The sequence below is a fragment of the Dermacentor andersoni genome, chromosome 1, assembly GCF_023375885.2.
Source record: "Dermacentor andersoni chromosome 1, qqDerAnde1_hic_scaffold, whole genome shotgun sequence".
Lineage (NCBI taxonomy): Eukaryota > Metazoa > Arthropoda > Arachnida > Ixodida > Ixodidae > Dermacentor > Dermacentor andersoni.
The window spans coordinates 166,170,665-166,195,767 of NC_092814.1; the positions used below are offsets into that span (position 1 = coordinate 166,170,665).

The following is a 25,103-nucleotide window of genomic DNA, read 5'->3' on the forward strand; positions in this document are numbered from 1 at the left end:
TGAACGCCTTTGTTATATTGCACATACAAACAAAATGACCTGGAATGAAACCACGAACACATTCATTTGGTAAGGGAAGTCCTTGTGAATATTAAGAACCAAATTTAACCTTGTAATTTATTTATGGATTTTAAAGATCTCGCACCCCTCTCTGCATGTTTCATGTCGTCCCTGTCCATTCTATAAACAATACGCAAGTGATGCCTTTTGGGCGAGCAGTCTCATTGGTTTCTCATGTGACATCATCACGCATACTTCATATATGCTACTCTGCTAATCTTTTTCTCTAATGGTATATGTATGTATAGTAATTTGTATACCTGTAAAAACAGAACTGCAACAAATGCAGATGTTTCTTCAAACCAATGGTGCACTTCCACCTGAGGATGCAGATCATCTGTTGCAGTTGTCGTCTGTTCATATGTATTTGTGAGTGCATGTGAGGAAGGGAGTGGAAAATAGAATTTCTTCTGAGAAGCTGGGCTCCTTGGTAATTCACAAGGCTGGATATAGGAAGGTGAGAAGTGACTGAAAATGTAGCAATGGTTGACAAGTTCAGTGAGATTAGCTAGCAGTGGTGCATGGAGGGCTTATATGGCACCAAGTTGTGGTCCAGTCTTTAAGAAAGGAAATAGGTGATATGTCGTGGCTGGAGAAACGTATGTAGTGCCAGCACAGTACTATCCCCTCAAGGATGCTGGTAGTAAACCAGGGCACATCTTTTTGCATTGTGGAAAAAAACAAGTGCTGCATGTAAACTTCATTTTGATGCCACCATTGCCACACTGGTACGTTCAGTTATAGGGCATTTAAATGTGTTAAATGTCTGGTGTTTCCAAAAACACAACATTACGTGTGCTGAGGCAATTTCAAATTATTCTATTGCAGCACAAAATGTTTTATATTATAGTATATCTAGGCAAGTGTCTATATACAGCTTTTTCCCCTTTTTTTATTTTTTGTTGCAAGAACTGAAATGCCAAAATTCCAAATAAGATGGTCCACTCACATCTTTTGGTTATTTTACATCACTCTATTCAAATGTACACACAGCAAAATTGTCTTCTTACTGAAATATATTTCTTTTTATGCTTTAATTTTGACAGGGAACTGTGCTGGATCGCATAGACTATAACCTGGACACAGTGCAGACAAGGGTTCAGCAGGGCCTCCAACAGCTACAAAAGGCTGACACTTATCAGAAGAAGAACCATAAAATGATGTGCATCCTTGTCATGGCAGCCTCCACTATCATCCTCATTATCCTTCTCTTTGCATTCAAGCTGTAGACTGAAACAGTGCTGTGCTTTCCACTCATGACCTGCGGGTGACATCAGAGACATATCAGTGTGGGACACACCTTCATGCACCACCACAGTGTATGCATTACTGTCAATGCTGCATTGCTCGGGGGCAAAGGTGTTGCCTGGTTCACAATTGTGTTATATCTTGAAACATTGTGGTGCGACTGATGTATATGTTGACTGGAAACTACCTAAGAGGAATGCACTGTGTGAAGCTGACAACATGCATATTTGCTCTTCATTTCTTTTAGTGCACAAAAAAAAAAAAAGAAAACACCTGTGATACAGGGCACCTCCAGCTACTGGTGCTTATACTTTGCTATGCTTGGTAGTGCGAGTATTTTCTGCTTGTCACCATCATTTTCAATTAACTGTTGCTGTCATTCATTGATGGCTGTTGGTGAAGTAATGGCTGGATTTTTTTGTATGCACATAAAGCTCCTTTCTGAGGTAATTTTGCACACATTTTCTTCTCTCAGGTACTCCAAAGCATGGTTTGACTTATGTGCTCTATCACTGATGTTTAAGGCCAGTGTAAACTTATTTTAATTAATCAAGCTATATTTCTATGTTAACTCGTATATCCCTAGTGCCCAACTTTTGGGATAACTATTTGTTTTATGACAACACAACCAACTTCAAAAACGGAAAAGCTAGCAGGGTGTACGACCTTGTGGGGCAACAAATTCTGCTGTTTACCACAAGAACTTTTACCATCCTATGTTCAGCAGGCCAGGCAAACAAGTGAATGTGAAGGCTTGTATTAGTTTTTACAGACTTCAGATTTTTCTATGGTCTTAGTTGTGTAGTTAATTTTTCTTTTTGATTTGTATCACAGAGTTAGTTCTGGCATGTTCTTTGTGCTGAATTTTCTTTGGCATTCAAATGATGCAGCAGCCATGCTGCAAGTATGCTGCACAAGTTCACGGTGTCCATTTAAATTTCCCTAGTCTTCGAAGATCCAAGTTTTGTTTTTATGATTGTTTTTTTTTCATGCATTAGTATTTTAAATGTGTCTGCACAGCTGTCCAAAGAAGTGTGTATCACCAGCAAAAAATGGAAATGCAAACAAGAAAAAGCTGATCAGAACACCTGTTGCGTGGGAGTCCGACATGCAGCCACTCTGTAGCTTGTTCCGAAGTATGGTGTATTCTCAAATGTAAAAGTTTTGGAGCCTTTATAAGCCACTGTGTATTGCAAATGCAGACAGACCCGGAAATGCAATGACACATTCTAGTCATTTTTTACTTGTTTGCATTTTCATTTATTCTGATAGTACACTTTTAGTTGTACAGTCAACTTTCATTAAGTAAACCCTGATGGAGCTGTGAAAATTGGCTGAATTATCGAGCACATTGAATTAAAAGGAAAGGCAGAAAAATTTTCAAACTTGCAGTCTCTTTATTTCAAAACGATTCATGATCATCTGGTGTCATTCAAGCTTTAAAGAATGTTTGAGATAGCCTGTTTTCTAGCACACCAGTGTATTTAATTAAATGCCTCTTCAGCATGGGCCCCATGAAAGAACTTCTGCGGCATTGAGCCCAGCTTCTGTTGTGCATAGACACTCTTATGTAATATCTGTGACAGAAACCTTGTAGCTTTTGTCATCTCCACCATTCGCGCTGCCTCTCATGATATGCAAAACAGCATTGCTAGTCATGGCACTCCAAATATCCACTTCTCTTTCAATGTTGACAAAATGTTCAACAAAACTGCTGGCAAGAATAGGTAAAAATGAAATCCATCTTCTGCAGAAATAGCATTCAATTCATAGTGTTAATATATCTTTCGGTTATCCGGATCTGCTTGACCCATTCTGCTCTATTTTCTTTTTCGCCACTCTGACTGCACTGCTTGCTGCTTTGTCTAGCTCTTCCTTATGCTGCTTGTGTATCAGTAAAGGTCAGATCGTCTGATGTATGGCATTTTTAAAGGGTCCCTAAATGACTTTGAGCTATACAACTTCTTTATATAATGCCAGCTGCGTCCCATTCTACAATCAACATAAAGCCACAATAATTTTTCAAAAAGATGCCATAATATAAAAATTACAGGCACTTGATGAATGACGACATGACCGCCATAATTTCTCGCTTGCTTTCACTACTCTTCCCCTAGGCTCCTTCTCACCGCTTACTATCACCAACTCCATACAGTGCAGTGAAAGCTATGGGTCACATCACATAAGAAGAAAACATCCTTCATTGTCCACCCCTAATCACCCTCTGTGTTGTGCAGACTGAATGGAAGCTTCACGGAAAGATCATTGGTGCACAATGGGCAAGCCCCTATATTTTCTCAGTACACACAGCCAGCTCTCATCATGTTGGCGCTCTCCTTCTTTGCCAACCAACAGATCAACACCATTTACCCTGGTGACATTACATGCACAACCCTGCTGGCATTGCGACATACAAAGAGACTGGAAAAGCCCCGAGAGGTGCATGAGATTGTTCTTTAAATTTGTGACTTCCCCAAAGTGCGTAGTTCTGTCGTGTTTGGCAAAGATAATTGTTGCAATATTCTGTACATGATGCATGTGTTCATTTAAATGTGTTGAAAATGTCAGGGTAGCTTAGGGCCCCTTTAAGACAGAAAACAGAAAGCTTGGCTGGGACCTTCTGGCAGGATCAAATTAGTAAGCTCTTGAACAAGAAAAGACTACTTAGAACTGAATCAGCTTCAGTTTCATTTGTGAATATTTAATTTCTTTTTAAGTGCTGTGGTCGAGACTGCTTAGAATTGTGGGATGCTTATGCTCTTGTTAATGCAGTAACAAAAATCAAATTAGTGTTAGTCAGATGTATCCTGTTACCCCTTTACACATGAAAGCACTGTAATTAAAATGAAGCATGCAGAGAAAAGCTGCCAGGAAAGGCGAGTTTATGATGGCATTGGCTCTTCCTCTGTCACATGACAATGTTCTCAAATATTCTGAGTTATTTGAGCAGTCATAATTCGTGAGGCAGTGTGTGCTAATAGGTGTGTTTAGTTACCTGTGCACTTATGATCATTACAGATGTATCTTTAAAAATTCATACAGATCCAATGCACTTGTTGGGATCTATGCAGAGCAAAGCTTGAGTGGAGTGATTAATTAAATACTTTACAGCTAATGGCGATGCATGCAATTTGGTATTGACAGGTGTGTGCACAGAAAAGTATGACACGTATCAAGCAACATTTAAGGATTTTGTACCTCTAGTGTTACAGTGGGACATAACCATTCTGGAGGATTGGCTGAAAATGGGCTAACCGCCAGTGGCAGATAACGAATGGCTAAATCAAAGAAAGTAAAGATTTCTTGAAATATAATTAATCAGTCTGTTCGCAGATCAGTGTGCTTTAGCGATATCTATGAACCGAAATTATATCTACATGTTTTAAGTTGAAATTGTATATAGTGGAACATGCCGATTCTGGAAGATTGGCCAAGAACCTAGTGGCACATACTGAGTGTCTAAATCAAAGAAAATTATGTAATTCAATGACTCCATTAAGTATGATTCACCATTCCAATAATACATTGGTGTGCTTTATAGATGCCCTTGAGCTAACGTTATATGTGCAGATTTTATATAGGAAATTAATTTGTTTTAAGAACAGAGCTAGACATACATGGTCAGCCTACAAGGTTTATATGAGCCGCTTGTAGATACCTTCATGTAGCCTTTGTATATATATGCATAAATATATTCCACAAATATATTCGGCAAGACAGCAGCCACGATAAGGAAAGCCTTAAAGGTTTCACAAAGATTCAAGTGCAAAAGTATCAACGTGCTTATACTAAGATAGGCTTCCTTACTGTCCAGAAATTAAAATACATAAGAAGGGACATTTCACTTTTTGTAGTGTGTGAGAATGCAGCATTCTTTGTGTCTTTACCATTTGAAATAGGAAAAGCATTTTTGGTTACAATGGCCTCTGCAGAAGGGCTCAGAAACGAATAAGCATTTGTATTGATATGTAATTGAAGTGGAATTTCTGAAAACTACACTTCTTAAGAATAAAAAAAAAACAATTCAAAAAGGAGGTGACATGGTAATACAATGTTTGCCTGTGCCTGGCTCTCTCACTTTCTGCACCTTATAACAATCTTTGCTATGCATTTCCATGCATTATATTGATGTGGACAGTTTGTTCACACTTGATATTCATCACTGCCATATTGAAAGAGCTCTGAATGCAAGGCTGGGCCGGCATAACGTAAAACTATTCCAATCTGTTTTTATTCCGAATCGGCCATTAGCCCTCTGTGATAGATCGAAATGGCTCAGGCTCTGCCCATATGGGAGGGCGCCACACTTATATGGGCAGAGCCCGAGACATTTTGGCCTCTTAGGGAGCGCTGATGGCCGATTTAAAATAAAAACAGATTGGAATAATTTTATATTATACCAGCCTTGGTGTATTAGTTTAATAATGCTCCAAAGTGGACATAGAGTGATACACAGCTTCACTGTTTGCACAGCAGCAGCTAAATAGCTTCCGTTAAATATATTTCGCATGATGTATAGTGATACACATTAACAGCAACAAGAAACCTCTCAAGAAGCAAGTTTGAGCTTTAGTGCTGTTCATTTGTGCTCATCCTCTAGAACACTGAAAAGCATTAGCTGCACTAGTTTTAATTGTGTCCTTCCCTCCTTAAGTGCTGTTGGGAGAAAATCGTGCAAGGAGATGTGTTCTTTGTAAGTTTTGTTCCATGTATATACATCTGAAACCCACTATTAAGGGGCTGTGCTATAGGCATGTAGGTTGAAATATATTTCCCTTGCATAACAATCTTCAATGGACATAGTGTTGGTAAACTATTTTTCTACTTGTGTTCTTTTGTAGTAGATGCGGAAGGTTTACCGTATCTATAAATAAATTTGGAACTTGATTGTATATACATTCTAACCTATGGTACTTACTGAGCATACAGAGAGACATGCTTTGTGCACCAGCTGTACTTCAAGCTATAGGCAAAGAAGCACCGGTGCGCCACAGCTTTTTGCTGAATGTTAAAAAGCTAGCATCTTCCGACTTCTACACTTGGACCACAACTTACAGGAGCATTTACCCCGGATAAAAATGGTGCAGACCTAATGTAATAATTTGGCCTTTAGTTACACATGCAGTTGAATCACACATGAGGCGACAAGGTTGTTTGGGTTTCTCGAGACCAGATCTGAATTTGCTAGCGTCTTGCAGGTACATTACTGTCTTAAATGTTCGCTTGCTTTTTTGTATGTGTGTGAAGGCTGTTCAGAAAGGTGTGAAAGAATAGTTGTGTTATGATGGCTGTTGAGCTAAAAACTGTCAAGACTGAGAAAAATTGTGTGCTCGGAAGTGCACGTTTCTTGCTGTCCTAAAGCTACATTATTTTTCTTATAGTAACCAGCACTACAATTATGTTGAAATTTGCTTGTTACCCGAGTCTTTTATTTTGCATGGGAATCTAGGTAATATGCTGTGGATTTGATTGTTGCTTTATAAATGCTACTACTCGTCAGGGGTCAGTTAAAATTCATGGAGTCCACCCTTGAACCTCAAAGTAAATGTTTTTCACTAATAAAATTGTAAGTGCTGCAAACATTGCAACATAAAAGGCACGTTAATGTTATGTGCATGTGATGTTACTTTCATGTCCTGCCTCTTCATTTACTCGAAATTTTTTTCTGTTGGATTTGTTTTTTCACTGTTCCAAGTGAAAAACATATACCACAGCTTCAATGCCTGTCATATAGTACTAATGTGACAAAAATGCAAAATAAGGTATAGATTAATCCTAAGTGAATAGTTTCTTTCCTGTGAAAAAATTGTCTGCAACCGGAGGCCATTCAAATGTTCTGACAAGATCAGCAAAAGAAATATCACTGGCTTCAAGCACAGTGAATAGCAACATGCAATGCCATATGCACGATATCTGCATTTGCTATCCTCTGTACTCTGATGGAATGCCACCTCATTTTCATTTAAGACAAAAGATCACAAGAAGCGGAGACTTGCCCTCTGCGGTAGCTCAGTGGCTATGGTGTCGCACTGCTGAGCTCGGCGTCATGGGTTCAATCCCATGCACTGCGGCCGCATTTTGATAGAGGCTAAATGCAAAAGTGCTTGTGTACTTAGACATATGTGCATGTTTAAGAATCCCAGCTGGTCAAAATGAATCTGGAGTCGCCAACTGTGGTGTGCCTCATGATCAGATCATGGTTCTGGCACAAAAAAAAAACGGTGAATTTAATCAAATTATTTCTTTAAGATACACAGGAGACTTACATGTATACAACAGTGGTTGAACAAGGGTACTGGTCTTGGTCAGGACGAAGATGAGCTCCTTTGTCGAAACATTGACTCCAGCCTGAGACACCCTTTGTTTGGCTGTTTTTGCCTACCTAATTTTCATTTGTTCGTCCCTGTCCTGAGAAGCTGAGAAGGTCGGCCACGTGCTTAAGGGCATTGCTGACGACGTGTTTAATCTGCTCATGTGCAAGAGCTGCTCAACAGTTGATGCAATCATTAAAGAGTGCCGACAATTCGAGCAGGCCAAAAGCTGACGCGTCTTGCAACCATTCGCCAGACTTCCCAATACTGCCGCAACGTCAACGTGTGAAGATCAACCCACACAGCAGCATGTGTTGCGATCAGAGGACATGGTGCGAATCGTTAGATGTGAACTGGGTGCGATGGCGCCCGCAGCTTTCTGTTCCCGTAGCCCTGATGCTACCACATTTTCAGTTCCCCTCATACAAGCCATCGTTTGCCAGGAACTTGAAAACATTAGTTTGTGTGCTGTCGCCAATGCCAGAGCTAACAAACGCTCTTCTACTATTTTCGCTCCACCCCGACGCTTCTCTCTGCGTTATCGCAACCCGACTCGCTGCCATTCTTGCGGTCTTACAAAAAGCCAGCTTCCAACTGAACTCCTCGAAGTGTCAATTCGGGCGCCGTCAGATTACCGTGTTGGGACACTGACGCATCCGGTGTCCAACCAGATCCGGAAAAAGTTCGCGCCGTACGCAGTTTCCCTGTGCCACGTTCTGCTTCTGATGTGCGCTGCTTCGTCGGCCTGTGTTCTTACTTTCGCCATTTCGTCAAAAACTTCGCCGACGTTGCTCGGCCCTTGACAGATCTAAAGAACACACCATTCTCATGGGGCCTGGAGCAGGCTCACACGTTCAGCGCTCTCATAGGATTTCTGACCACTCCGCCAATACTTGCCCACTTTGATCCATCTGCACCGACCAACGTCCACACTGACGCAAGCGGCCATGGCAGCGACGCTGTTCTCGCCCAATAACAGAATGGTACCAAGTGCGTGATAGCTTACGCCAGCCGCCTGCTGTCGCCTGCCGAGAGAAATTACTCCATCACCGTGCGGGAGTGCCTGGCTTTAGTTTGGGCTGCCGCCAAGTTCCGGCCATATTTGTACGGCCGCACGTTTTCAGTCGTTACAGACCACCACGCACTCTCCTGGCTGTCTTCCTTCCGGGACCCCACAGGACGGCTTGGTCGCTGGGCTTTGTGGCTCCAGGAATTTCCGTTTGTTGTCAACTGTAAGTCTGGACATCTGCACAAGGACGCTGACTGCCTCTCTCGTCACCCCGTGGAACCCCCTGAGCCTGCATGATCCGGTGACCTGCGTGATGGCTTTACTGACATTATTGACATGCGCGCTGAACAACAGCGCGACGAATCCTTACAGTCCATCATCGCCGGAGTGCAATCTGGCAGCACTGACGCCACGTGCCGCATGTTCGTTCTGCACGACGGCATCCTCTACCGCCGCAATGTCAACCCTAACGGCCCCGAGTTGCTCTTTGCTCTTCCTCGTCATCTGCAATCCATCGCTCTCGAATAACTTCACGATGCACCGACGGCGGGACACCCTGGCGTTTTGCGTACGACACCGGTTCTTCTGGCCGGGTCTCTACCGCTCCGTGCGTCGTTATGTCGCAACTTGCGAATTGTGTCAGCGCCGGAAGAAACCTCCCTTGCCACCTGTCGGATGACTCCATCCAATTGAAATTCCCTCTGAACCGTTCTTTCGCGTAGGCCTTGACCTGCTTGGCCCTTTTCCGACGATGACTAGAGGGAATAAATGGATCGCCGTCGCTACTGATTATGCGACACGCTACGCGATAACAAAGGCGTTGCCGACTAGTTGCACAACAGACATCGCCGATTTTCTCCTCCACGACGTCATTCTACACCACGGTGCACCTCGACAGTTACTTACAGACCGCGGCCGCTCATTATTGTCTCGAGTTGTGGACGACCTCCTCCGCTCTTGTGCCACTGAGCACCAAGCTGTCCACCGCCTACCATCCACAAACGAACCCGCCGTGGTTGCTCAGTGGCTATGGTGTTGGGCTGCTGAGCACGAGGTCGCGGGATCGAATCCCGGCCACGGCGGCCGCATTTCGATGGGGGCGAAATGCGAAAACACCCGTGTACTTAGATTTAGGTGCGCGTTAAAGAACCCCAGGTGGTCTAAATTTCCGGAGTGCCTACGGCGTGCCTCATAATCAGAAAGTGGTTTTGGCACGTAGAACCCCATAATCTAATTTTTTTTTAATCCACAAACGAACTGTCTTAGGAACGTCTCAACCAAACAATCACAGAGATGCTGTCGATGTACGTCTCCAACGATCACCGTGACTGGGACGCCACGCTGGCCTACGTAACGTTCGCGTATAAGTCGTCCCGACATGACACCATGCACAGGATATTCACCCTTTTATCTTTTGTATGGTCGCGACTCCACATTGCTGTTTGACACCATACTCCCTTCTGTGCCACGTGTTGCAACCGAGTACGCTCGTGAAGTCATCGATCGCGCTCACATGGTACGTCAAGTCGCCCGATCTCGTGTATTAGCCTCGCAGCATATACAAAAAGAGCGTTATGACCGGTGCCATCGCGATGTTAAGTTCGCGCCAGGTGCTCCTTTGGTCACCCCAAACTCACCAGGCAACAACAGACGATCCTGCGTCGAGCGCAGGCGGGATCGCTAGCGCATCCCGTACTCATGAACCGTATGTACCCTGCGGAATACGATATCCTCTATCCTTTTTGCAGAAGAGAAAAGGGCACCCTGCCGCACGTCTTGGCAGAGTGCACAGAACTCAAGACCCGCCCTCCTCCCCTTCCCACCAACATCCCCAATCCCCAACCCCTTGAGCGATGGGAGACCTTGTTGTTATGACCTTGTTATGGGAGACCCAGCAAATGTTGCTTCATCATCATCATCATCGTCGGGTTGGCCTCTCCCAGAAGCTTCTCTCTTGCTACACAGGGCCTTATGAAGTCCTACGTCAAGTCAACGACGTAAATTACGCAACTTGTTAGGTATGGCCGGACGCCAAGGGCCATACCTCGTCCCCCTCACCTTCTCTTGGTGTGGCACCATGGGTGCTACCTCGTCCCCCTCACCTTCTCTTGGCCGGACCCCACGGCGCCGGAGAGGTCATTCACTCTATCCCCTGAGCCGGAGCCCACGAGCGCCGGAGAGGTCATTCACTCTATCCCCTGAGCCGGAGCCCACGAGCGCCGGAGAGGTCATTCACCCTACCCCCTGAGCCGGAGCCCACGGGCGACCTCTTCCGCTCCTCTCATGGTCGTGGCATCGTGTGTGCTTACCTCATCCCCCTCACCTTCTCTTGGCCGGACCCCACGGCGCCGGAGAGGTCCTTCACACGACCTACTCGCCGGATTCGTCGAAAAGAGGATCGACTTCTCGATCCTTCCCGTGCCTGGTATTCTAGGAGGAGGGGCCTTCTCTCTGTGCCTGTCACGTGTCATCGACGGAAGCAAGATCCCGCCCTCACGATTGTAGAGAGCCTATTTAAGGGGCTCCGACATGTACTTGTGATATACTTCGTACTTGATAATTTATTCTCTTCTTATTTTCTTTCAATTGCCTTTGAATAAACAGTGCAAGTTTCGCACTAGCAAAACGTCGTCTCGCCCTTACTCGGTCGCCATGGTCTACCGGATGCCTGCAGCTCGCCGACAACGCCACGCTACCCAATAAGTAATGTCGGCGGAGCTTCGAGAGACAGGTCACTTGCAGTGGGATCGCCTACAAATGCAACAAACTGGTTGCTAACGGAGGGAGCGCCCTGAGGTGCAACAAACTGGCTGGCAGCGATTGGGATACGGAATCCTGGAGACCCCAACTTGGACGACAACTACGAGATCGTAGCCTCTTCGTCCTGGCAACAACGTTCGGAAAGAAGGTGTCTGGATCATGACTGCATATGGTGAGTGCTCGGCTTTTCTTCACTGAGATATCACTTGGCTTTTACGTATGTTTTGGAAAGTACATAGGAGTGATTTTTCTTTAAACCGTTGACGGAAGTTTGAGTACGTCAAGGTTGTATAGAGTGAAGGTTTAGCAGCACTAAGGGCAGCCATGAACTTGAAGGCAATAAAGAATCCGGAATTGTTGAGCTTGGCCAAAGAGTTGGGCCTCCAAATTGCCGAATCAAAGAGAAAGCCGGAGATCATTGAGGCGATCGAAGCGACCGGGGCAGACGACGAGGAACTGACGGAATACCTAGACAGCATTAAAGAAAGAGAGGAAAAAGAGGAGCGCGAGCGCGTTGCACGTGAGGCAAGAGAAGAACGTAGGCAAAAGTACGAGAAAGAGTTAGCGGCATTGGACAAAGAGATACAATATGGGCAGCAGTTAAACGAACAAAGACAACGCCTGTCTGAAAATTCTGCAGGCAGTACAGAGCAAAAGAATGAGAATGTATCTAGCAGACTTTCGCCAAAAGCCGACGAGAAAAGTATTGCCTGTGAGATTAACGGCCCAGTCATACTCGAACGGAAAGGGCTAGCTGCTAACGATGCCTTAGTAGCAACAGAGGCCTTTAAAGGCCAGAGTGAGAGCGACGAGGTGCTGTGCCAACAGAGGACTGTAGAGACAGCTAGGCCAGCTGCGAACAAATTGGCACAGTTACAGCGCGTGTGCGTTGCATCTCATGGTAGCGAGGTCATTAGCGAGGTACAGAATACTGCGGACTTGACAGACGCGAGCACCCATGTCGAGTCAGACCTGCGTGCCGAAGTGAGGATGCATGCCAGCTGGACGATGCAGTTGAGAGTAGTTCTCGGCATGGCGAGCTCCGTAGCTCACGAGAGAACAACTGCATGGTTCAGGGATCGGTGCGGCTCTCCGCCAGTCTAGGTAGCCTAGAGATGGATGATTTAATTAGGAATCATTCGGACTGTGCGTGTGAGACAGCGCTCGAGACCGACGGGCTGTGTGTCGATGCACAGCGTGAGCTGGGCAATGCAGTAGAAGGCAGTTCGCAAGAGTGCGAGTTGCATAGCTCGAGTAAAGCCTGCTGCATTGTGCCAGAGTCGGTTGAGCTGTCCGTCAGTCGAGGCAAAGATAGAGTCGATTTAAATGATAATCACTCAGACTGTGCGGGCAAGAGACCGATCCGGGCCGATGAGATGTGTAACGGCCAGCACGAGAAGCCAGAAGGCAACATGAAGGAGCAGTCAAAGAGAAAGCGCCGCCGTAAGGATCGGAATGCGATGGCTAAAGTAGCGAAGCCAGAAGGCGACAGGAAGGAGCATTCAAAGAGAAAGCGCCGCAGAAAGAAGCGCCGTAAGGATCGGAACGCGATGACTAAAGCATACTAAAAGTAGCAAAGCCAAAGACGGCAACAGGCGCGAAAAGGCAGGGCGCAGCGAAAAGAAAGGTGCGGTCGTCACGGACGATGTTGACGCATCAAACACGTTCGAGCCACCGGTCAAAAGGGGACCGAGAAGCATGTTCTGCACGGACGCGGAAAAAGGGCACGGGGCAGTTAAATTCATTGTCGTTCCGTCGTTCTTTTCAAAGCTCAGCGTGCAGTACGAAGAAGCGCAAGGTGGCAAGACGAAACCAGGTGGGGAGCAGCGACGCGGTCAATCGAGACCATGCCGAAAGCGGGGCGCCAGGACGCAAATTGGCAGGGGACTCTAACGTTTTGGGGGAGCTGATAGTGAGTCAGCCCTTTTGTTGTTCCTCCGTAGCCAGAGTAGCTTTCGGTCCGCGACCCCCTCGAGTCCGGCTCAAAAGTATGAGTCAGTTGAAAACGTTTGAAACGGGAGACCAAGGAAGCTTCCGTAGAAAGGAAATGTTTTGTTTTATTTTTGAACATTTGGAAAATTTCGCGATTTGAGACTAGATTTTCTTTCAATGTGTAAGGTATGAGCTCTGTTTATGTTTTGTTAGAGAGGCTCGAGATTTGAAAGACGCGGTTTTTTGTAAACATGTAGTATCGCGAGGTGTTCATGAATAAGTAGATAGGCTTTCAATTTTTGTGTGTAAGTAACCTGAGTGTCAAGGTTATCGTTGAGAGGCCTATGGTAACGCGTGTGTGTTTTAGTTAACCTTCGTCTTTTTATGCGTTTTTATGGTCTAAGGTTAGCCGCGTAAGTTTTCAGTGGGTGCATGATTTGCACCGAGAAGCGTTCTTAGTTCCATTAGCGCGTGTCCTGTGTGGACGGAAGGAAGCAGAATTATGACTGGGTTGCTCGTGTGTGTTGAGGGCAGCCGTATTCTGACTTCTCTAGTGAGCGTGCGTAGAACGAGTTATTAGCAGACGCAATTTGTTTAAGAGTTCTGCGGAGTGCGTAAGTTTCGCAATTTTAGTTGCGCGTTTAGGCTACGTGTCCTGTAGGGACTAAAGAAAGAAACGTGAGTAGGCGTAATGAAAAGTTTGCCTGACACAAGTACGCGTTCTGAATAGTGACCACAAGGCTAGCGCGCTTGTGATTACGTACTTGTGAAGATTGCCAGACTGTTCAGTGGCACCAATACGTGCGATAAGTGCGCCACTGCGATAGGTTGGAAACATGCGGATCGTCTAGATTGGGCGGTGCAAAAGCTAGTTGCTATATCGCTGGTTCAAGAAGGGTCAGCTTAACGGCAATGCCGACGGTTTAAGTCATTACCCCTAGAGTATCGAAAGCCTCATACTCATCCGGGTTTCCGTGGCATTTTTTTTTTTTTTGTGCATTCATATGCTTCCGAAGTGAAGCCGATTGTTAGCTGATTTGAATGACCACGTCCTAAGGCTTTCAAGAAATGGCTGTTTTTAGTGTTGAAGGGGGGGAGGACGCGCGTAGGAAATGGGAAAGGTGTAGCGGGTTTTCTTTTTTTTTTTAAAAAAGCCGGGTGTGCCTTGGGGGAGAGAGGCCTTGTGCTCGCTGCTTTGTGGTTGTGGGTCCGGCACTGTTCTGTGGTGATTGCTTGCCCACGCAGGAGACGAAAAATGACAAGACCAACTTCACCGGACCGGACTGGGAGAAATGTCACAAGAGCGCCACGTGGACGGATGACCACTCCCCGGAATCTACCTGCTACCAACGAAGGGTTCGTGATCACTACGGAGAATCCCGAACCGAAACGCCGATCCCTCGTACAGCGGCTGCTGGCCCCTACACGTCGGGATCTTCCTCCCCCGCCGGAGAGTCTGTTAGGTATGGCCGGACGCCAAGGGCCATACCTCGTCCCCCTCACCTTCTCTTGGCCGGACCCCACGGCGCCGGAGAGGTCATTCACTCTATCCCCTGAGCCGGAGCCCACGAGCGCCGGAGAGGTCATTCACCCTACCCCCTGAGCCGGAGCCCACGGGCGACCTCTTCCGCTTCTCTCATGGCCGTGGCATCGTGTGTGCTCACCTCATCCCCCTCACCTTCTCTTGGCCGGACCCCACGGCGCCGGAGAGGTCCTTCACACGACCTACTCGCCGGATTCGTCGAAAAGAGGATCGACTTCTCGATCCTTCCCGTGCCTGGTATTGCAGGAGGAGGGGCCTTCTCCCTGTGCCTGTCACGTGTCATCGACGGAAGCAAGATCCCGCCCACACGATTGTAGAGAGCCTATTTAAGGGGCTCCGACATGTACTTGTGATATACTTCATACTTGATAATTCATTCTCTTCTTATTTTCTTTCAATTACCTTTGAATAAACAGTGCAAGTTTCGCACTAGCAAAACGTCGTCTCGCCCTTACTCGGTCGCCATGGTCTACCGGATGCCTGCAGCTCGCCGACAACGCCACGCTACCCAATAAGTAATGTCGGCGGAGCTTCGAGAGACAGGTCACTTGCAGTGGGATCGCCTACAAATGCAACAAAGTGGTTGCTAACGGAGGGACCGCCCTGAGGTGCAACAAACTACAGTTTGATGCATCCTCAAGTATGACGCCTGTTGACGTCCACGTTTCGCGGCTGAAGCTATAGACCGTTTCATCGGGCGAGGAGGATAGGGCGCGCGGAGAGCCTTTCCTCCTCTCTGGCTTGGGCGATCCGGCGCGGCGCTGCTTGAAAGTATTGCTGTCGCGTGCTGCGGAACGATTTCGAGATGTTTTAGATCTTACTTTGTGAAATTTACGCCATGTTCGTTCATATAAGGTCGTCAGGGAAGCCTTTCGGTGCATCGGTAACTACTGTAGGCGGGATTACGTCTTGGGGGCGCAAAAATGTGACGCGCATAATCAGCCGCGGTGTACGCGCATTATCAGTCGCTGTGCGTGTATGTGTTCTTTACTATTTTGCTTATATCGATTTTAATTCAACAAAGGAAACCGGCGTGTCTGTATTACCAGCATTAAATGGTAAATCAGCTCACTGTCTGATCGGTTGGCGTAGGGAGTAAAACATAAGAGCGCGTGCTGTGCACGGCCAACCTAAGGCAACCACGATATATCTGAGCGGCAAGCGCTATCAAGTATTTGTGATACACTGGCATCGTTCTCACGCATTTCAAGTCTAGTATGCTTGAAATTACTATATGTCTACGCTAGCCTTGCTGCATGTGGCCCATGGCGCTGCTCAACACAGCGATCACTGCGGTTGGTGAGCCAGCACGATACATATATATAAGCTGTGTGCTTCGGCATTGCCCTTTTGGCCTGTGTACAGCCATATAATATATGAGAGGGTTCGCATAAAAAGAATGCGATGGCTATTTTTGAGCGCAAGATTTCCCTAATACGTGTGAGTGCGTCGTAGAGAACTGAACGAACATAACCGCAAAAAAATTCGGTTATCATCCTCTTTCTCTAAAAAGCAAGAGAAAACGGGCTAACGCCGCACAACGTTTATAAATATATAACCGCTGATGCCGTATGCTTGGACCATGCGCTATATAGAACAAAGATATCTGTAATTCAGCACCTACTACTGCTTAGGACGCTCGCGCAGTTCGTAAACGGTCGCTTTGCTGGACAAGCTTAATTCGGACTGTAAGGTATGATTCTATTACTAGCCAAAACTATTTTATTCATAGGTGGAAACCTCATCCATCGAACCAAGTAGTCACGCAGTGTAACCTGCAGCGAACAGTTTGAATGCTTGTCAAAGTATAACAGCACAGCTCCTATCGTAGCAGAACGGTACCCACGCTGTTACGATCGTCGCGTATGTGTCATGGCTCCTAAACCGCAGCCTAGAAATAGAGGATAATACTGCAATAAGGTCACATTAGTGATTGGAACATTCAGAAATACACAAATGATCTCCGAGGCTGATTGTAGGCTCAAATATATACATCGCGCTGCGTGTTCCGTCCACCTCAACGCCAGCAGAAATTCCGGCCATGACGCCTTAAACCACTTCAGCATGTCTCACAGTACCGTTTACCACGTAGAAGACGCACGTCATACTAAGCAGACCGCACGACCGCGAAAACAAACGTCAGAACCTACCGCCGAGCGTATACCTGCCATGCAAAAGACCGCTTTCACCCAAGCCAGTATGGCGCTGCTCATAGGCGGCGCCACTGCGTTCACAATATGGCGGCGCCTACGAAAAAACGGTCTATACTTTGCTCGCAATTCTTCGCCTACCATGCGCCGAGATCGACGGCGTTTCACCACCCAGGGGTCCTGTCACTGAAGGATGAAAGAAGAGAGGAAGAAGATCACGGGACGCTGGCTGCTACTGTTGGCACCGTTTATAGATCCAGATCTGTTGGTGGTTAGCTGTCTTAACTACTCTGACTCATATTTTGTATATATATATTGTAAATACAATCTTCTATGCTCCCAACATCCCCGTAACAATATATATATATATATATATATATATATATATATATATATATATATATATATATATATATATATATATTGCATTTCATTATACACTAGTACCGTAGCCTCTGCGCACCAACCTACAGTGCAAGATCCATTGTACACTAGGGCTGTTCCAATAGCAAAAAATTCACATAGAATCGAATACCAATGTTGAAGAAAGATTACCTTTGAATATCCAGTCAAATACTGATATTTCCTATTTCTAAGTAAAGTGAAATAAAAGATTGCATGGAGTTCACCAGGCAAAATAAGAGGGCTTCTTTAAATTAATTTATACAAGTAATGCCATTAACAACTGGATGTCAGGTAAACTGTGAAGAATATAAATGAAAAACTGGAAGTTGATCATATATGGTGCACATTGGCAGTAACGGTAATACATATTTTTCAGATGCAACGCACGTTTTCGAATCTATGAAGCGAAGCTTTCGTGAAGAGGTTAGTTAAATGCTATAAAACTATTCATCTTCTGCAGTGCGTTTTGCAGCATAGCAATTACTTGCCTACCTAGCAAATCGGCAATATGCGAAAAACCCTACCGTGCAGACCACGTGCCCAAGCAACCCTAGCCGACTGCCGATGCTTGGCCGATTTTTGAGAAATGGTCGGAAGCCAGCTTCACTGGCCACCCGACTTGCGAAAACAGTCGGCCCGACGTCTACTTCCAGCTACATCGGCACGCGGCCGGCCACACGGGCTGGGCCTCCGTCAGAGCATGACTGGACGCCGAGCGCGCCAAACGCTCGTCGGTGCGACAAGCCGGCAATGCATCGGGCCGGCTTTAGTTGCCGACTGAACTTTGGGTCCACATATTTTTTTGTTAGACAGCATAAAATATATTGCACTAAGTACATAACTACGATAATAACAAGTATTTTGCATACTGCCACAGCTGATACACACTGCAGAAGCACCAGACTGCGACTCTGGACCTTTAAGTTCTTTTTTAATGACTTTGCTCGTACTGCTGCTTGGTTTCAACTCACGTTTCGCTAAAAGGCCGCATTTTTTTATTTGTCCGCATTGGTAAAACGCTTTGCATTGCTGTTAAACTAGTTCGTTCGCAGCTGGTCCGGCTTGAGTGGGTAGGAGATGCCATTTCGCGTGAACCATGGCAAGCAGAAATACTAATTAAACAGTCTGTGAAAAACGCAAGAAGAAAGAATACGACCTCATTGCGAAATTTGAGTGCGAACGAACAAGCATGCAATGCAAAGGATTCATTTAAAGCTTGGAGTTGTACACTGCGCTTGCGGCAGGGAAGCCAGCGGTGTCTGTCAGTAAATCTTGAATAAACGGTGCGAGCTATCTGAGCCCAAGATAAGAAATTCAGAAACACGCCCAAGGCAGCACCACAAAAGCACTTGCACGCGGAAAAATTAACATGGAGGCATGTGCTATAGTGTGTCACCATAAATGTACAGGCTACTTGGAATATCTTTTTTTTTTATTCAGAATAGTTTTACCTATACAGCTTTACCTACTATAGTTATAAATTTGTCTGAACCAATGGAACGGCTTACAATAGGCAATACTATATAGGTTTCTTTTTTCTTGTCCACAAAAGCTCTTTATATATGCTTTCACGTATAGCGCTTTCATACATTGCTCTTGCTCAAGACGAAGGAATGGCACCACTTCCCAAATGGCAGACTGCGCGCTGCATACAGGCGACCACGTAACCTATATAGCTCCCATGTAAAAAAAAGCTTCGTCATTAGAATGTCCGACTCACGCATGCACTGCCTCAGTATACGAAACCGCATCCGTCGGAATTAAGTTTCATTGTGGAAATTTTACATATGAAAGACGTACGTCCCGTAGAATATTACCCTGCACTTCTTCTGTCACATATATACGAAAAGAAAAATCGTTTAATGTGATCGAACTTTCAGTTTCCGCGTTACAATATATAGGTTTTCTGGTTCGTATATGGAGCTATGCTGCCTATTGCGCTCAATATGAGCTACAACGTGAATGCGCAAGGTAAAGTGGTCGCGCGTTGTAGCTCGCACTGAGCGCCACGGTACGTGTCCAATCGAGACAACCGCACGTCTGAAATAACGCCTACTTGTTAAAAGCGTATGCCATAATGCACAAACGGAGATTTACACCTAATTGAGCATTGTAGCGAATGGGTGTAGCTGGAATGCCTGGATGCTGGCGTAAGTTGGCCATTTTTGGTGTTTACTTTGTACAAAACCAAAATAATAATAATAAAATAACAATAATATAAAAGGAGGCGGTATTTACGTGCTGCTACCAGTGTCACCGGCTATAGGAGAGGTTGTGCAGCGTGAGAGCACGTGAGCCACAGAAGAGGCGACGTACGAGAGATACGCAGTTAATATATTTGCAAGAATATAGCGCGAGTTTCCCCCCCGAAATTTCCAGCTTCGGAACGCACCTCGCATTATATTCGGGTTCGTGACATAAACATAACGTGTTCTATTTTTCCTTTACTTTATCTAGCGCTAAGATTTCACCGTGCCCAAGAGCGCGCGAGCTGGGAGTTGCCACTGTGTATTTCGCGCCGCCTTTACTCTCCCTGCTTTAAAAGGTTCTTAGTGCCGCATCAATGTGGTTACGGCGTATTAATCGAAACCTTGTGCAAGACGGTCGACGCGTTGATGTGTAGGCGCGCCAAGCGAGCGGCTTTCGTCGCACATTGCGTGAAAGGCTTTGCCGCGCGCGTGTTCGATTCTATTGCGGGTATTTCTGAAGTGCTGCCTGTGGAATAATTTTGGTCGCATGGCGGGCAGAAACCGTTCTCGCCGACGGTGACAAAGAAGTCAGCAGTAACAACGAGTAATTCTGCAGGCACTCGTCCTTTCACTGTATTTTGCGACGGCAGTTCGCGGTAACGAGGAATAAAGTGCGTCTTGCGAGCGCCCGCTTTTATGCGTCGTTTCCTGTTTCCCATCACTTCGCGTAATATATATATATATATATATATATATATATATATATATATATATATATATATATATATATAGTAGGCAAAGAGGGATTCTTCAGGCTACCTTTCAAACGTAAAGAACTTGAGTGGTGCTACAAGGTAAACAGAACAAGTATTTATTTTGGACAGTTTCGATCGGTGGACCGATCTTCATCAGGGTTTACAAAAAAATGGCAGTTTGGCCCTGGTAGTGAAGACACCAGACCGGGTGCCCGGTCGTTCTTACATACATCAAACCGAGAGGAACAGTTGTGACAGTGATTGATTTTCGGCGCCTTGGCAGATTTACAGCGGCCTTTGGCAGCTATGCAGGGCAAGAGGAAGGCGGAGTCACATGTATGTAGCGCAAGGAGGTGAGTGAGGAAAAAAGGGAAAAAGAAAGAAAAAGAAAAAAAAAGAAAAAAGCACACAGGAGGAGGGAGACGTGAGTCGGAGAGTGAGGGGGGCGGGAAGTAGCGGCAGCTAGGTTCCCGTGCACCCGAGGCAAGGAGGGAGAAAACGGTCGCTCCGCAACACCAGTGCGTGGGCTGCCGTTGTAGCGGGAGAGAGGGCAAGTTGAATCGGGTGTAAACCCTGATGAAGATTGGTCCACCGATCGAAACTGTCGAAATTAAATACTTGTTCTGTTTACCTTGTAGCACCACTCAAGTTCTTTACGTTTGAAAGGTAGCCTGAAGAATCCCTCTTTGCCTACTACTACTACTCATGGCTACTAAACCTGCTACAGGGAAACAGATCTCATGGAAATTCCCGCATAAGATACCGCATTGTGCCGTCATCGGCGATTCACAGACCAAGTATGTTTTCAGTCACTTTGATCCACACGAGGACGACGCCCCAGCCTTCGTCTCGCAGTCATGTGCATCGATTGAGGACACTTTGTCGCTTTTGGACTTTGTGCCACGCTCCGTGACCACCTTGGTGCTGCATGTGGGTACGAACGACCTCACCTCTCAGTCAGGCAGCATGGTCTTCCAGCGGTATAGAACCTTGCTGGACACAATTCGCAAGCTGCGCCCGGAAATCAAGAAGTTGTTCGCCACCTTGGTGCTGCCGAGAACACCAAACCGCCGCCGAGCGTGTCGCAACAGATGGTACATCGAGCGCTTCAACAAGGAGGCATGTCACTTCAATGCCTTGCTGCGAAATCACTGCCGGCGGACAAGGAACGCCATCTACCTTGACCACGAGTTCCAGTGGCTGCCCCCAGGCAGAGTACTCGCATCTGATGGGGTGCACCCCAGCTTCGAGGGGGTGGCCATCATTGCCAGTCACCTGAGGTGCGTGCTCCTGCGGGGCGGCGGGCGGTTGCATGGATCTTGGCGTGATCACACTTCGAATGGTTACGCCGGGCCCACGCGGCGGGGCTCACCATACCATCCGGGCGACGCCCAGGCTGCCCCCTGTGACGGGTCGGACCAACACGCTGCACGTACCCGGAGCTCAGGCACGACCAGGGGCGCCGGTTGCCGGGAGGGCAGCGGACACCGCGGAGATCGCCCCACCTACGCCGAGGCTGTCGGCTGCGCAGCGCCAACGCCGAGAGATTGACTGGCCAACACTTCAGGTACGGCGCGATCCGGCACTTTTTGGTCCCGCGAGTTCATGACGTTGCGTAAAACAGTTGACAAGCGTGTGCGATTTGAGATGCATGCCTCTAATATGAATAAATATTTAGCCTCGGGCATCGCACCGAAGGGTCTTCAGGTAAAACAGAAGCTGGCAATGGACACCTTTGACGAAAAAGAAAGAGAGCAGTGGAATGCTATACTGCGGGAGGCCTCGCTTGGGCTCACTAGGCTGGTGGCACAACATAGCGTGCGTAGAGCATCGCAGCTTAAAAACGAGGAGCAGCTTCTGTTGTGTCAGTCAAAGCTCACTGAATTGGAAGCGCTGGAACTGGTAAAGTACGAGGGAAGGAAAAATGGCAATATCCAAGAACAACAAAGAAAGAAACGGGAGCGTGACAATATCCCAACGGCCATCAGAGCTGATTCTCAAAGCCAAAACCTTGAATCCGAGGCGGGCGATTGTTCTGAAGTAATCAGTGGAAAAAAGCACGAGACAGTGGGCAATGCCTCAAATGTCATAAACTTGTCGAGTAGCCCATTGTCGAGTGCACAACTAAATCTCCTTTCGAAAGGTCTAACTTTTTGTCCGGCGTCAGGAAGGATGAACGAGTTTCAATTGTTTCAAGATTTGGATGACTTCGCGAGAAATTTGCGACTACGGGAGTACTTTTATGATCGAAAAACTACAGAAGGGCGTCTTGATCAGCTACCTGAACTCTCCGAAAAATCATGGACACCTGGCGAGGCACGCGACAAATACTTGGACATGTACATTTGTGCGGTTCAAAAAGACATTATAAAAGAGTACGAGAGGCATCGTCCCATCCGCAGTAACCTCTCAAAAGAGGAAGAGCAGGCACTGCGAACTCTACGTGATGATCAGACAATTGTCATTAAGCCAGCGGACAAGGGTGGTGCAGTGGTGGTACTTGACCGGAGTGTTTACATAGCCGAAGGTTTCCGTCAACTGGGAAACTCTAAATTTTACAGAGAACTCCCAAGCAATCCTACCGACAAATTTGAAAGCGAAATAAAGGACGCCCTAACCACTCTGCGCAAGGCAGGGCAGATAACCGATAAGACGTTCAAAGCATTGATACCAAGAAACTCTGGCCCCGGCCGTTTCTACCTACTACCCAAAATTCACAAAATAAACAATCCCGGTCGGCCTATCGTTTCCAGTAATGGAACAGTCACTGAGAAAATATCCAGCTTTATTGACAGTCTCATTAAGGACATCCCATCTTCATTCCCCTCGTACATTAAAGACACAAATCATTTCCTTCGGGAGGTATCAAAGCTGACGGTACCGGCGGGGGGTTACTTGGTCACAATGGATGTCGCAGCTTTGTACACCAACATACCTCACGCCGAGGGCATAGCTTCCGCAGTTTCAGCTTACGCTGGCTCCAGCCAACCTAGGCAATTAGATAAAGATACAGTTGAGACTCTTTTAAATCTAGTACTGAAATATAATCACTTTGAGTTCGAGGACAAGCATTATTTGCAAATCAGTGGAACCGCCATGGGAACGAAGATGGCGCCAAATTATGCAAATATCTTTATGGCATCTTTAGAAATACCCTTCCTCGCAAACTCGGCCGTAAAACCAATATTTTATAAGCGATTCCTGGATGACATTTTCTTTGTGTGGGCCGGCAATGAACAAAGTCTCTTGAACTTCATTTCCAATTTCAATTCTCTGCACCCGTCAATCTGCTTTACGCACAACTTCTCGCAAGATAGTATTCACTTCCTCGACGTCACTCTGTCACTGAGTGGCGGTCGCATTTCCACGTCCCTATACGTCCCTATACAAAAAGCCGACAGATCGTCAGCAATATCTGCATTTTTATAGTAGCCACCCCCATCACTGCAAAACAGGCATTCCCTACTCCCAGGCCCACAGATACAGAAGAGTCTGTTCCGAATCTGCGCAATTTGAGCGACACGCGGAGGAACTGAAATCTGCTCTCATACGCCGAAAATATCCTCCAAAAATGGTAGACGATGCCATTGAACGCGCCCGCAGCTTAGATCGAGCACAGATAATGGGAGAAAAGGTTAGCAATAGCAATACACAATCAGATCCAAACTTGGTCCTCACATACACCACCGGTGCTCCGCGGGTCAATGCCATTCTCACCCGCCATTTTAATATCATGAAACAGAGCATCCGACTCACTACTATCTTCAAGCAGCCGCCTCGGGTTGTGTATAGAAGAAACAAAAATTTAAGGGATTTGTTAGTCAGGGCGAGGACACAGAAGTCAAACACGCCCAAGGGCTGTCGACCGTGTGGGAAACCTCGTTGCAAGGTATGCCGTCACATGACAACAGCAGACACGGCTGAAGCATCGAACTCGCCCTTCGTATATAAAATTACCGAAAATCTTGACTGTGATTCCAGTAACGTCGTGTACAAAATTCGATGCGAGGTGTGTAGGCAGGAATATATCGGCCAAACAGAGACCCCTTTTCGCCTGCGGTTTAACAATCACCGCGCGCATGTGAAAAGTCTCCCCAATTTACCCTTCTCCAGGCACGTTCGGCTGCCAGATCACTCCTTTGAACGCGTGAGCGTTGTGCTCTTGCAATCTGGTTTCCAACACACCCGTGCACGCGAGCAGAGAGAATCTTTTTTCATCCATAAATTTGGAACGTACACTAAAGGAATTAATGAGAGTCCGGGGCGGCTGACGTGCCTCCGGGATATGCCGTGAAAGTGCATGGGAAACGCGAATACATGTTCTGTACTTAAAAATTGAGACGCTGTCTATTTACTGCTTGCTCACCCCTCCGCATGCGCCTCAAGGGCGCGAGCGTAAAACCAATAAATTCAGTTTCCTGGACCCTGCCACTGAAGTGGTCATTCTGAGTGACCTATTGCCCTTCTTGAAATGCGCACGTGCTGACTTGATGGCAGTTGTCTGTTAAACGTTCAAAAATTGGACCACAAGGAGGCTATTTAACTCGGCTCCCTAAATCTAAGCCCATGGGCGCACTTGCTTTGCGAATCCCATGCATATATATACTTTTTTGGAACTATATATATTTTTTTTCGCACCGTAGCTGGACCACAGAGTTGCCGGAGCGGGCCGTGCCTTGTATATGTGTACTGTGACACTGTGTTTCTTTCCACAAGTTGCCGCTCTTCTGTCTTCCTTCTG

The 25,103-nt window shown here is 46.4% G+C and overlaps 1 protein-coding gene across 1 annotated transcript in view; it reads left to right on the top strand.

Annotated features, from left to right (window-relative positions):
- Syx16 (syntaxin 16) overlaps positions 1-6,934 on the top strand; it is a 41,905-nt gene extending 34,971 nt beyond the window's left edge. The window contains exon 9 of the mRNA XM_050194918.3: positions 1,107-6,934. Coding sequence (XP_050050875.1) covers positions 1,107-1,289 — 183 coding nt within the window. The 3' untranslated portion in view covers positions 1,290-6,934. The remainder of the gene's footprint in view (positions 1-1,106) is intronic.
- The last annotated feature ends 18,169 nt before the right edge of the window (positions 6,935-25,103 follow it).